Source organism: Octodon degus, unplaced genomic scaffold (assembly GCF_000260255.1).
Source record: "Octodon degus isolate 3935 unplaced genomic scaffold, OctDeg1.0 scaffold00034, whole genome shotgun sequence".
NCBI classification, from domain to species: Eukaryota; Metazoa; Chordata; class Mammalia; order Rodentia; family Octodontidae; genus Octodon; species Octodon degus.
This window is the reverse complement of record NW_004524610.1, coordinates 18,005,053-18,019,307: the sequence shown is the minus strand read 5'-3', so window position 1 is coordinate 18,019,307 and position 14,255 is coordinate 18,005,053. Positions and strand designations below refer to the sequence as shown.

The window sequence follows — 14,255 nt, the reverse complement described above, 5'->3', positions numbered from 1 at the left end:
GGAGCTTATTGGAGCTCCTTATTGATAAAGGTTGGCCACTCCTTTATCCACAAATCAATAATCTCTCCTGCCCAATAATCTGCCCAATAATCTCTCCCCATTTATATATATACCAATTTTGATATTACTTAGACCAGCTGGTAACTCAGGAGAAAACATACTTGAAAGCCTATATTTAAAGCTCAGATAACAGCATATAAATCCATAAACAAATATGCAGATCAAACAAATATCTTTACTAAACCAGAGTGCACTCAAATATATTTCTGGCCAGGTTAAATTAGATGACCTCTTTTTTTTCCTCAATTCCTTTATAAACACTTTCTTGAAACTTCCTCTGAGTCCATCATTAGCACTTTCTTTTTCCCTCTCAGCAGCTTTGGACATTTTCACTTGAAATATCTCTTTCATCTGTAATCACCTTCCTATAGGCTGCCAGCACCACTTTTTTTTTTTTTTCTTTTCTATATTTTCATTCTGTACTTTTCTCTACTATGAAGCAGTAACTTATTCCTTCAGGCTTTTTATTTTTGCATTTTGCAGCAGATAACCAGAAGAAGCACAGCCTGGGGGAGGGGACTCAGAGTCCCCTCCTTGCCACAGCAGGAGGGTGGCTGCTGAGGAGGCTGGGGGCAGGGATAGGTAAACCTCCCGAGAAAGGGCAGGACAGATAAGGGCTGGGAGCTGGGCTAGTGAGCTCCGTGGGCTGTTGTTACCCTGTCATCAGCTCAACAGCAAAGGGAGGGGGTAGAGAAAACTCAGATGAAGTGAGAGCGGCAGCGGCTGCAGCACCTGTGACTGAGGCTTTCCTGGGTGCCACAGGTCAGGATGAGAGAACAAAAATCCCAAAAGCACTTCCCATTTTTACCTTGGGACTTACCAAAATTAATCATGCAGCTCAGGACAGTTGGTTTACTTTGTACTGTTTCGGCCATAACAAAGGTCCCAGTGGTGTCCCCTCTCGATTCACACCACAGTACAAGACCAAGACTAGTGTAATTTGACACAGTGACAATAACCACAATGCAATAGGGCAACTGAGCTAGGTCTGTGCCCTTCTGCATTTTCAGGTACAGTGTCACAAAAGGCAAGAAGTGAAAGAAGAACAGAGCTAATACCATTGCCCTAGTCCAAGCTATGGACTCGTTGGCTACTCCTGGCATGAGCACAGCTGGGGACACAGGCACACTGGGGACAGAGAACAAACAATCAGACAAACAAATGGAAAACAGTATCCCTGGAAAATTTGATTATTTTTTCTTTTCTCCAACCTCTTTTATTAATTTAAACTCTCGGCTGGATTTCAAACCAAAACAAATGCCAACATTTCCAGGTAAGGCAGCACAGGGTTCTCCCTGCAACAAATTCAAAAAACAAGACAAAAAACACCTCATGTGGCCTCCAGCCCTAGAGAAAACAAATCCGGGAATATTTGTCTATGAGAAAAAAAGACTCTCAAAGAAACTGTGTCAATAGTATCTCAGGAATACTTATCTGAGATAGATTGACACAACTTCCACCAACACCAGCCTCGAGAGAACAAAAGCCAATCAAATCTTACCTAGGTCAGAGTAAAAGTTCTGTTATTTTCTTTCCACAATAAGGCATTCCATACCTCCAGCCACTTTGAGGCAGTTAGCTGAAATCAGCTTGGGGTGCCAAAAACTACCCAGAAGTGGCTTGCAGGCACTGAGGCCAGGTGGGCTTTTTGCAAGTGTCTTGCCTGAGGCTTGTCTGAAATCTGGAAAATGGTCAAGAAGACATTGCAGGGGCGACCAAAATGCAGAAGCAGAAGCAGGCTGACGCAGGACGAACATGACAAGTGCTATACTGGAGACAAACAGACACAAAACAATTAGAGCAGACGCAAATTTGGTTCAAAGACCAATACCAAGTGCCAGCCAACATCTTGATCTGGGAACTGGTCCTGGGGAGTCTAATGTGTCCAACCTCTCCATGGATGTCTGAGGGGTGCCCCAGCTAACAGAAGCAGTCTTCCTGGTAAGGATCCCAAAGGCTCATTCCGTATTAGCCAGATTAGCATTCAAGGTTTTTGGTTTCACTTTGAAACAAAGTTCCTCAGGTGGTGGTGGTGGTGGGGAATCTCTCTAGTGGTCCCCTTGAGGAATATTCATCTCAAAGTGAGACTTGGATCTTTTAAATACCCTTATGGGGATCCTGGGTTAGCCCCCACATGTTGTGGGTTCATAATCAGTATAGGAATCCAAGTAGCTAAATAAAATTTGAAGATTTTTATTAACTGAGCTCAGCAACCATCAGCATAGACCTGCTTCAGAGTCTAAGTGAGCAGTCCTGACCAGCAGACATGGCATGTATATAAAGGGAATATGCAATATATCTTGCTTGTCAAACAAATTAGCACCCATCCTGCGTGTCAAAGCAGATTTTTTGTTGTTGTTGTTGTTATACATCTGGCTACTTTTTTTCCTGTCATTGTTTAGGATTAGTGCTTTCTCAGGATATATTTCCTCCATATGGTAGGCCTGTTTTTACAACTCTGGGGTCAGCTAAAATTTACCATGGCAGTACCTATGCTAAACGTGTGAGTTAGGCCATCACAGGTCTCACTGTGTGGTTCAAGCTGGCCTTGGACTCACTGTATAGTCCAGGCTGGCCTTCAACTCAGGACAGTCCTTCTGCCTCATCTTTCTGAGTGCTGGGAATACAGGTCTAGATGTTGATGGTTTCTTTTGCTGTGTGAAATATGAGATGACCCTAGTTGTTGATTTTTTTGTACCATTTCCTGTGTCATTGTGGTTTTCTTTATAAAGTCTTTGTGTACACATATATCTTCAACAGTTTTACCTGTTCTATCTTTTAGAAGATTGTTTTTATTTTAATATTTGGATCTTTGATCCATTTTGATTATAGTTTAGTGCATGGTGAATTATATGGATCTAACTTTAATCTTTTGCTTGTGGTGAGCCAGTTTGCCCAGCACAGTGTATTAAAGAGGCTATCTTTCTTCCAGTAAGGTGCTTGGCCTCTTTGTCAAAGACAAGGTGGCTGAAGTTGTTTGTTTGAATTGTTTCTGCATCTTCTAATCCATTTCATTAATCCTTGGATCTGTTTTTTTTTTTTTCTTCTGGTACCATGATGGTTTTATCATGCTAGCTTTATAATGTATCTTAAGATTAAGGATTGTGGTAACCCCACGCCTTGACTTTATTGCCAAGAATTGGTAGAATTATAGATCTTTTCTGGTTCCAACTGAATTTTAGTAATGTTTTCCCTCGTTCTGTGAGGCATGCTATTATTTTGATCAGATTGCATTAACTCTGTCTAATAGCTTTGGAGAAGTATGGCCATTTTTCACTATATTGGTTTTTCCTATCAAAGAACAAGGAATATTGGTTCTACTTTTGAGGTCCCTTTGCATCTCTTTTTTCAGAGTGTTGTAATTGTCATTGTAACAGTCTTACTTTCTTTGTTAGATTGATTCCTAAGTGTTTCATTTTTGTTGATGCTCTTTGAAAGGTATTGCCTCCCTAATTTCTCTTAGTGAGCTTGTTATTTGGATACAGGAAAACTATTTATTTTTGAGTGCTGACTTTGTATCCTGCTATGCTGTAAAAATTTGCTTATTAATTCTAGAAGTCTTTTGGTGGAATTTTTTGGATCTTCTATGTAGAGTATCATGTCATTCCCAAATAATTATGCTTTAACGTCTTCCTTTCCTGTCTTTGTTCTTTTTATTTCTTTCTTCTGTCTAATTGCTTGGGCTAATGTTTCTAAAACTATATTGAGTAAGAGTGGTAATAGCCTTGTTTTTGATTTTGCAATGAAAGTTTTTGTTGTTGTTCATTTAGTATGATGTTGATTGTTGGATTGTCATAGATGGCTTTTGTTAGATTGAGATGTAGACCTTATGTTTCAATTTTCTGTGTCTTTTTATCTTGAATGGGTGTTGAATTTCTCAAGAGACTTTAAAGAAGGGTTGGGAGATAGGTCAGTGGTTAAGTGCCTGCCTGGCAAGCCCAAATCCTGAGTTTGATCCCTGGAGACTTTAAAAATTTAATAAGTAATAGTTTATGACTTTTATGGTGGCTATTTGATTATATTTTGGCAAACATTAAAGAAATGAAAAGAAATTCAAAAGAAATAGTAACTGTAAAGGAAAGAAAGGTGATATTTGAAACTTGAAAAATCAACTTTAAATGTAAAACTAGTCAGACCACCTCAGTAGTCTGAGTGTTAGATGAGGAAAGAAAACAGTTGTAAAAGACATGAAAGACTTTCACTCCTGCAACTGAAAAATGCATCTGAACATCCCTAGAATTGGTCCTTTGTTCATTTACTGGCTAGTAGTTGCTAATTAAGAGCACTTCTTGGTGACAAGAAACCAACTCCCTTGAGCCGTCTCCTACCTGAGCTGCTTCTGAAGGCTGCCGTGGGGAGAATGTGCTGAGGTCTAACTATGGTTGTCAATCAGGACATCTTTCCACAGCTGTGACTCTTTTGAGGTTTCTGTAGGCACAGGGGTATGTGTACATGTTGGTCTCTTTACGCCCTCCCTGGCAGTAATTGATACCAGATATGGCTGTGGAAGGCCCTTTTATGTCAGGGCCTTCACACAGCTATAATCCTAGCCTTTAAAAAAAAAAAATCAAAAAATATTGTGACAGGGTCTTACTAAGTCACTAACTTGTCTAGGCAGGGCTCAAAATTGTAACCCTCCTGCCTGAGCCTACTGGAGTTCTGGGGTTGCACATATGCACTGCCATGTATGATTTCTAAACATGGCCAACTGTGGGTGAGTTCTTCTGTCTCAGCAATCTATGAGAAAACAGTTTGTGTCTGTCTGTTTTTATCTGTACCTGTCTCTGCATCTCTGTGCCTATTTCTCTCTCTCTCAGTACTGGACATTGAACCCAGGGCTTTGTGTATGCAGAAAGTGCTCTAACACTTACTTAGATGCTCACTTCTCTTTGTTTTGAGACAAGGTCTCACTGCGTTGTCCAGGCTGGGCATGAGCTTCTGATCCTCCACCCCAGCCGTTGCTGTGATGCTGCCTGTCCCCCACCTGCTGTGAGCTGTCTTCTACAGCTTCTCTAGCAACAGGGATGCACTAGGCTTGAGTTGGAACTGCATGTTCCCAGGCCAGGCTGCCCCTTGCACTGATAGTTTTTGTTGTTTGTCGAACAGTAACAAACAGAAAGTTTATTCTTACTGGTAACTGGCAATATTTTTTCTTGTGGAGGCTAAATTACTCCATTTATTATTTCCTAGTGGAGAAAAGAAATTTGTAACTAATAAAAAACCCCCCAAATCTAGATAGACTAAATTTCACTAGTATCCTTCAAAAAGAAAGGATGCACAAAAGTTATCTGCTTTGCCCTAAAGCAGATAACTTAACCATGAATTAAACACAGTTAAGAAAATTAATAATAATGACATTAATTAAAAATGTCAAAGCAGGCTTTCATCTAATCTTTTATCCATTGTCCATCTGCCCACTCACCCACCCTGTTTCTGTCTCTGTCTCTCTCCCTCTCTCCCACCATCCCTCCCCCTCTCTTTCTCCCTCCCACCCACCTTCCTTCCATCTTTCTCCCTCCCTTCCTCTGCTAGTATCTAGTGAAGCGTCTTTGCTAGTAGTATGTTTCTGGACTTAAAGTTGAAAAGCATACTTGCCAAGTGAGTCTATGGCTTATTAAAAAGCAGGAGGTGAGACTTTCTTACATTTCTCCTGCTTATAATTTTGTGTCCTTTTTCTGGGTGGTACTTGGAAATATTGCCTTGCTACTTGTGATGTTTCTTAGAATCAGCTGTCAAAATTAGACCTTCTAAGATCGGTGTGAGATGGTGCACAGCCGTAGGCCCAGCACCCTGGGAGATTGAGGTAGGAGGACTGCAAGTTTGAACTCAGACTGAGCAACTTAAGATCTTATCTCAAAACAAAGAATAAAAATGGCCTGGAATATGGTTCCGTTGTAATGTCCTAAATTCAGTTCCCTGTACTGGGAGGGAAAACTGAAAAATATGAGACCATCTAGGGGGCTGCCTTGTCTTCTGTGTTACCCCGTCAGTCATTCTCTAGCTGTCGATAAGGCTCAGCTTCTCGCAGCTGTTTACATCACAGCTGCACTCTCCTTGGCTGTATGATTCTGAGACTGCAGCGAGGAGACATACCTGAAAGGTGCAGTAAGTGTTTCTGAACCCAAATGTGTCTTCCCCTAGTCATTTTGGAAACACTTTCTCCTTTATCTGTTTTGATAGAATAGTTTTTCCTCTGTGATGAAGTGCTTATGCACAGCTGGTGTGTGCTGTGTGGGCCCTGGTGGCTTACTCACCATTTGGCTTCTTTTTGTTTCAGAGCGAAACATGCACATTTTACAGTACTGCCCCTCCTCCGACATCTGGATGCTCTTTGAAACCTGTGATGTCCACATCCGGAAGCAGCAAATGGTGTCAGTGGAGGAGACCATCTACATAGTGGGTGGGTGTCTCCACGAACTGGGGTCCAACCGCAGAAGCAGCCAGAGTGAGGACATGCTCACTGTGCAGTCCTACAACACTGTCACACGGCAGTGGCTCTACCTCAAGGAGAACACATCCAAGTCGGGCCTCAACCTGACCTGCGCACTCCATAATGATGGCATCTACATCATGAGCAGAGATGTCACGCTCTCCACCAGCTTGGAACATCGAGTTTTCCTGAAGTACAACATCTTTTCAGACAGCTGGGAAGCATTTAGGCGTTTCCCAGCCTTTGGACATAACTTGCTGGTTTCCTCTCTTTATCTGCCGAATAAAGCAGAAACATGACTGAACTGACCTAGCACTCTTAAAAGCCTAGTTCAAAACGTGCACACTGCATACATACACAAGGGAGGCTGATTTCTAAAGGGAAAGTGTGTGTTAAAGTAGTCACGGTAATGCCAGTAGCAGCTGTAAATAAGCTTCCTTGAACCAGTTACTTGAACAGTTGTGAAAAAAAGAGACCAACTTTATTATGTTTTAAATTACTGATTTTTAAATTTTGGGAACAAATCCATGATGTGTTTTCATCAAAACATGAGTAGAGTCAGTAACTAAAATAGATCATTAAAAACTAGGCTCATTGCTTGGTAAGGACTTAATTGATAAATGGTAAACACAGTTTTTAAACTTGATTTTTTTTCGGTTACTTGAAATTAGCATTAATATTCAAGTAAATTCTTTTCTGTTTATCGTTTTACTTGACAAACATCCATGCTAATGTTGCCATTCTCCCTCTCCTAGTCATACCCGCATGTTTATGAAAGGGTGCTGTGTTCAAGATATTTTATTTATGCACTGCTTTTCAGGAAACTTACAATAATGAAATGTTAAAGTGGATCTTGGAATGCATTCATTCCCACCACAACTTACATAAATTCATTCCCAACTATTTTTCCAAGTTATGGATGCTGAATAAATAGACTGATAAAACTTCCTAACTTGCATGTGGCAAATTGCAGATTGATGTCATTTACAAAAAATTGCACTGCCAGGCATTCTGTGTTTTAAAGAGGGCATAAAAGGATGGGTAGGTACATATATTTTTAAACTTGAGTCTTAAGTGAAAAGGAAATACCATATAGAAAGGAAATACCATATAGAAACAGTTTGCCTTTAAGAGCTTTTTTATTGACTGTATTTAACTTAGTTCTTATTTAAAGATCGAAACAAAACTATCATGTTTAAATTGGATGCTTTCTAATTTAATCTTAGCTTAATTCATGTTTTTCTTTTGTGGGCTGAAATGAGGATGGGTGCTGGAAAGAGGGGAAGACATTCGAGACACGCCCACCCTGCAGTGGTCTTCCTGAAGTGTTGGAAGGATTGGCTGCTGAGCGTGTTGGTTGGGAACATGAGCAGCTCTCACAGCACTATTAGTGAGCGACTAAGCAGTTAAGAGCAAGTGAAGTGTCTGCCAGTCACAGGCTGCTGATTTTTGGAAACACATACCTAAGCTGGGGATGTAGCTCAGCAGTAGAGCACCTGCATGCAGGAAGGCCTGAGTTCACTCCCAGCGCTAAACAACAACTTAGAAGAAGAATGTTAATTTAATTAAAAAACACTTTCAGAGAGTATCTGTTATTTTGTAGAACTGGGAGCCAAAGTCCTTTCCTTTTTTTTTTTTTTTTTTTCAGACATGTTTTGCCCCTTGCTAGTTCAGGCTGACCTAAAACTCATGATCCTCCTGCTCCAGCCTCCCAAGTGCGGGGATTACAGATGTGCCTAACACCCAGATAAAGTCCATTTTTTTTTTTTTTGCATGAATAGCAGGCTATAATTTCAGTTATTGAATGTCTTGTTTTAAGAAAGATCAGTAGAGAAAAAAGGTCATAATCAACACATTCCACAATTACACTTTGTGCTGTGCAGATGCGGTTCACAGGAGCTAATCACCAGATTTCTTAAGTTCACTCCAGAAGTCACGATATGGGTTTTTGTTTTTGTTTGATAACCCTGGCCTCTAGTGTATTTAAATGAAGGGACTACTTAGAAAAAAAAAATGGTATTGCACAACTTTTCAGGAACACATGTATTATTTTAAAGTGAGTAAGCCTTTATTTTGGACATGGAAAGGGGTCTTTGATGTCTTTGTATCTTGTTACCTAATAATTTTTTTTTTTTCTTTTCTCAGACTAAGTCTCGTTATGTAATTCAGGTTGACCTTGAGCTCTCTATGTAGCCCAGGCTGACCTGGAACTAATGCTGATCCTTCTGCTCAGCCTTCTCACTGCTGGAATTAAAAGCATTCACCACTGTAATTATTTGGCTTTACCAAATAGCCTGTCAGTAGTATATTTATAACACCATTTAAAGGTCAGTCTCTATCTCGTTCTGTCTCAACAAGTACTGTTGTAGTTCAGTCTGGCCTCAAACTTCTGCATGCTGGGATTACAGGTGTGTAGCACCACATCTGTCTCTGTGTGTGGGCTTCTAAACCAGACCCATTCATTCTCAAATTCTAAGTCTGTAGAATTGGCTGAAAACAATATATGCAGAGTAATCTAGCCCACTGAATTAGTACTGGATGAAAATTGGGGATTAGTTTATAAGTAACCACATCATATGAAGTATAAAGTATGCTGGCAACCAGTTCATTCTCTGACTATTTTCTTCAGTTCTATTTTTCTAATACTGATAATGAAACTCTTGGACCAAGCAAAAGTATACTCTGATCCAGAGTTATACACAGGTGTGTGTGTGTGTGTGTGTGTGTGTGTGTGTGTGTGTGTGTTTGTGTGTGTGAATGCCTGTTTGTATACCATTTCCTCTTAGGAGGTACGGTCTCCTAGTAAAACTTTGTTATTGGTTGTCACCAGTGTTTGGGAAAGGTAGAGTGTGTAGGAACAGACCTGTGGATTTTATGACATCTTTCCTGTGTGCATATGAGCCTTGCTAATATCTTGTGGGGAGTTTTAACAGTTCTGTGCTCTTATTCGTGTCAATGTTAGGTTAAAGTTTACTTAGGATGCAGGCGGGCATTGTTTCTTTGAAAATCTCCTCTCATCCTCTAGGATTGTCCTTTAATACCTCTTATTTTTCCCCCATTCATTGCTTTTCAACAAATGTTTCATTGTTTTTGTCCTGTCCTCCTCCCCACCCCCGTGCTTCTGAAGGGTTGTGACCTCCTTCTGTGGCTGGAGATTGGCTTCCCCACAGAGGATAGTCTGGGTGGTGGAGTGCCCTAGTATTTATGGTGGAAGGAGGTGGTAGTTTTGCCTGTCATTCTCTTTCCTTCCAGTACCCTTAAGAGGCCTTTCCCTTTAGTATCATTTAGAAGGTTTTATTATGAATGTGTAAGAGCTAATTATTTCAACAGTGTTAGTTAAGTTATAATAAAGTATTGAGAAGGTGATGGATACTAATATGAGGCAAACAGAATGAATGACTAAAGTGAAAAATGAAAACCAAAGAAAATTTAACTTTTTTTTTTTTTTTTTTTTTTTTGAGACAGGGTCTTGCTATGCAGTTCAGGCTGGCCTTGAAATAATGGAGCTCCTCTTGCCTCAGCCTCCCAAATGCTGGGATTATAGGTGTGCACCACCATGCCCAGCTACTCTGACATTTTTAAAAGACTAAGATTCCAAGTAATTCCAAATGCCTTAGATATCAAAGCTGTACTGGCATGGATAGTGCTTTTTCTCCACAGAGGGAGTAATGAAGTAAATTCTTTCAGTGAAGAATTGTTACAGAACCTGGAGTGTGCATTGTTTTCAGGTTTCCAGAGAAGGTGAGAAGCCTGCCGTATTGAACAGAAAGGCAACTGGAGGTAAAAGATCTTGCTCTTTCTTATCAACCAGCACTGAGTGGATAGTGGTTTGATGGTCTCAGGAAGATGGATGAGTGTCAGATGCTTTCCTCCTAGAACAAGAACAGGAATATGTAGCATCTTGGGGTTTGAGTGGCATTAGGAAGTGTGGCCCACTTTTTATGGCAGGATTTGATTTCAGAATCCACATCAAATCAGTGTTTCAGACACCATTACTATTCCCTCAGAGTGTTATGAAGCCTGTTTTCCCTGCCTGCCTTAGACATGAGAGTGAAATTGAGTAGCTCTCTCTCAAAATGGCTTTAAAAGCAGTGAGCTGATTTAGCCCAATTTCCTGGTTATCAGAAGTACTTTGAATGTGTGGACCACGTTAAGAATAGTCTCCAACCCTGAAGAGCTTACAGTGGTGTAGCAATGTCCACTCTAATGGTCTTGACCAGGGCTTCCTGCTCAGATATCCTCTCACCAGGTTCCTCAGGCTCTCTGTCTGGTCTGGCAGCCTCTTCAGGCTTCCCCAACCTGACCTTTGCTTTTGTGACTTCAAAAGTTCTTCTTTAAATCTGAATATGTCCTATGTTTTAGTTTTTTGACTGTGCTTTTTTGGTACATTGTTTAATCTCTATGCTTCATTTTTGTGAAACACTAAAACTGCATGCAGTCTGCTTCATTCATGTTCACAGAGCTCTGTGGCCTTTCCCACTGACCTTGTCAGAGGGAAGCCAGGAAGAGTCTGGAGGCAGGAAGAGTCTGGAGTGGGGCAGGTGGAGGGCATGTGTGTTTACCTGTATGCCTCTGAAACACTTTCATATAAAGTATTATTAAGAATTATCCACTCAGACACCAGTCCCTACTGAAGTCAGTTGATCGTGCCTTTCTGATAGCAGCTGTAGTTTTCCATCTGTATGTTTCATTCACGTAAGAATGTTCTTCCTTTCCTGTGTTAACTTAGGAACATACTCTGAAACCTACCTGACACAGGCGGAGACCATACTTGCCATAGTTACTCATACTACTTGACATTGTTACCCATTCCTCCACAAACTAGACTATGGATAATGGCCAGTTTGAAGAGCAAAAGGGTGCTAATACAGCTTTTATAGGTTGGCCAGTGCTTTATCAGTTGATTGTCATAGTTTATTATTAGTGAGGAAAAGAAAAAGGAATATGTGATTTGGATTATTGTGTCACTTAAATTCTTGGAACAGGGGCACTTTATATCTGGCCCTACAATTTTTCTTTCTACTACTCATTTGAAGGCTATAGAATGTATAATGGTATATTGTTTAAATCTCTGTTAAAAAGGTCCTATTGAGGCCTCAGTTTCAAGTGTGGCTTAAAAATGGGAACACTATGCTATGATTCACTGAAATGTAACGATGCCTGTGAAGCACTCACTGTAACAACATTCACTCGAACTATGGAAGGAAAATTCTTCAAATAAAATATTCTAAATCTGTTTTTATTGTGTGTGTGAGGTTCTGTCTAAAGCTAGCTATGTGATTGGGCTCTCCCAGAGTAGGGAGGAAAATGGGGTGGGCCAAGAACTCCTGAGCCTTAGGTGCCAGGCCAGCTTGGTAGTCCTGTTGGAGGGAAGAGGCATGCTGGGCAGCCAGGCAGGTGAGAGGTGCTGGGAAGAGGGCCTCAGATTACTCAGCATTCCTGGACTATTCTTCAGTCAGCCCCATGTGAATTCTTGAGTCCTTAGACTTCTAAATAAAATTGAAAGTCCAAATTCCACTGCTTAACATGGTCTGTCTCTATGTTCTGAAACTATTTTCACTTAACTTTTAGTGACTTCCAAGGTGGTGCACACCTACTGTCCCAGCACTTGGGAGGCTGAGGCAGGAGGATTGGTGTGAGTTTGAAGCTAGCCTGGGCTACATATTGACACCCTGTCTCAACCCCCCCCCCCAAAGACCTCCAAAGCAAAACAACCTCTTTAATTCAAAAAAGTTGAAATACACAAGCCCTGGCTTTTATATAGCTGGTTCTGATTCCGTGTGGAAGACAGTGCTGCACAGTGGCCTAGTACACACTGCTCCAGGGCTGTTCCTTTCCTTCTAGTCTTTGCTCAGTGTGTTTCTTACAGTCTAAGAAAGCAGCCTGTTTAAAATTTTGTCTCAAAAAATCCAAAGACAGCTACCCTCCTTCCCAAGCAGCTGCATCCAGTGGTAATCTATGGTTCACTGATTGCCAAGTCTTAAGGTTGATAGGGATGTCTACCCCTCCCCAGTGCATGGATGATCACTGAATTTTGACTGCCTGTGAATTACTGTTTCCTATTCTTCCAGAACACAGGCTGAGGGAGGAAGCTGACTGACGGAACAGAACAAGAAGACATCATATGAACTGTGCATTAACTGTACCAGGAACTCTTAAGCTTCTTAATATTTAAGTCACCGAGTCCTCACATTGATCCCATGCAGTAAATACAAATATGATCCCCACTTTACAGTTGAGGACACAGACATGATGGGTTGAAAATTGCCAGTTGGGAAAAAAGCAAAAGAGAATGCTACATGCAGTTGTTCCTGGTTCAAAGTACACACTTGTCTGCTGGTGGAGCATAACAACGCTCCCTGCCCAGTGGGTTTGGAGGTTGGCCAGTCTGGTTCTGCTTTGCAGAAGGGTGACCCCTGGCTGTGCCTGACTGGCATTAGCTGTACTGGAGCCCTCTTGCTACTGGTGCAGCTACAGGAGGTATGTGAAGGGAATCCCCCAAACCTGTGAAGGCTGAGGGATCCCAGGGCCTTTTATGTCCATCAACATTTCTTTGGCAATAAAACCACCTTAAAAACTCAGATCCATGTGTGGTGCTGCACATCTGTGATCCCAGCACTCTCGAGAAGCTGAGGCAGGAAAATCACAAGTTCCAGTCCAGCCTAGGTGATTTAGCTAGACCCTATCTTTAAAAAAAAAAAAAGCTGAGGGAAGTCCTGTGATCAATCCTCAGTACCACAAAACAAAAGAGATGCTGGTAGGGTGCTCTAACAGCTCTGTGGGATAAAGGCCTACAGTTAATGGAGCTCAGTTTCTTGAAGTTAGAGCCCACCTTTGCCATTTCTCTTGGCCCTGTGCTCCCTGTCCAGATGGAGAATCTTGAAACAGTATGGCCCATTCCGTTTATGCCTATTCCGGACTACATCCCAGGAAATGCTGCTTAGTACGAAGCTTGTGTGTATACAGCAGGAAGGGCTTGAGAGATAAAATTCTTGCCCTATTTCTTAGCTTCCCCCAAGGCTCAGTCCTACTGTATTTTCCTGATTGCTAAGGAAGTTTCAACTGAAGCAGAGAATCTGCTTGCATAGTTCTGAAGACAGAGCCTTTGCCTCTCATCTAGCCTCTGACTGCTGGCTGCAGGCAGAAGACTTTGTTTTAAAAAGGTCTTCCACCATCTGGTTGTGCAATGCTTGTCACACTACTCAGTCTCCCAGACCTCAGTTTATCTGTAAAGTAGGAACAGCAATAGTACCCACTTTATGGAATTAGAGCAAGAACTATCTGAAGAAATCTATGTGAAGCACTCAGGCAGGAGTCTGGTATGCAGTGGGCACACTATTGGCCATTCCTTTTATACCTTCCAATAGGGCAGCTTGGCTGGAAGGCTTTCACTTCCTTTTTTTTGTATACACATGCAAACACATAAACATATTTAAGTCAATACTATACAGTATATATAATAGGATATAGCATATACTATATATTATATATTAATATATATATGATATGTATATTTATATTGACTTAACATTTATTTTTATTTATTTATTTTTTGATTTTTTTTCTAACCTTTGTCTTTTTTTATTTTTATTTTTATTTTTTTGGGTTTTTTTGCAATTTTTTTTTCAACAAATAATACACTGCATATATTCTTCTTAGTGGTTAATTGCTGTACAAGATGCGGACCTGTGATCCTATTTACAAACACCATTAGAACAAATCATTCTATTCATTAACAGAATGTAACTATATATCTATCCCAACC

General features: G+C 40.8%; 1 protein-coding gene across 1 annotated transcript in view; it reads left to right on the top strand.

The window, feature by feature from the left end:
* The window catches only part of Klhl42 (kelch like family member 42), a 37,892-nt gene extending 27,957 nt beyond the window's left edge, over nt 1-9,935 (top strand). The window contains exon 3 of the mRNA XM_004630279.2: nt 6,338-9,935. Within this exon, the coding sequence (XP_004630336.1) occupies nt 6,338-6,789 (452 nt within the window). The 3' untranslated portion in view covers nt 6,790-9,935. The remainder of the gene's footprint in view (nt 1-6,337) is intronic.
* Nucleotides 9,936-14,255: the final 4,320 nt, after the last annotated feature.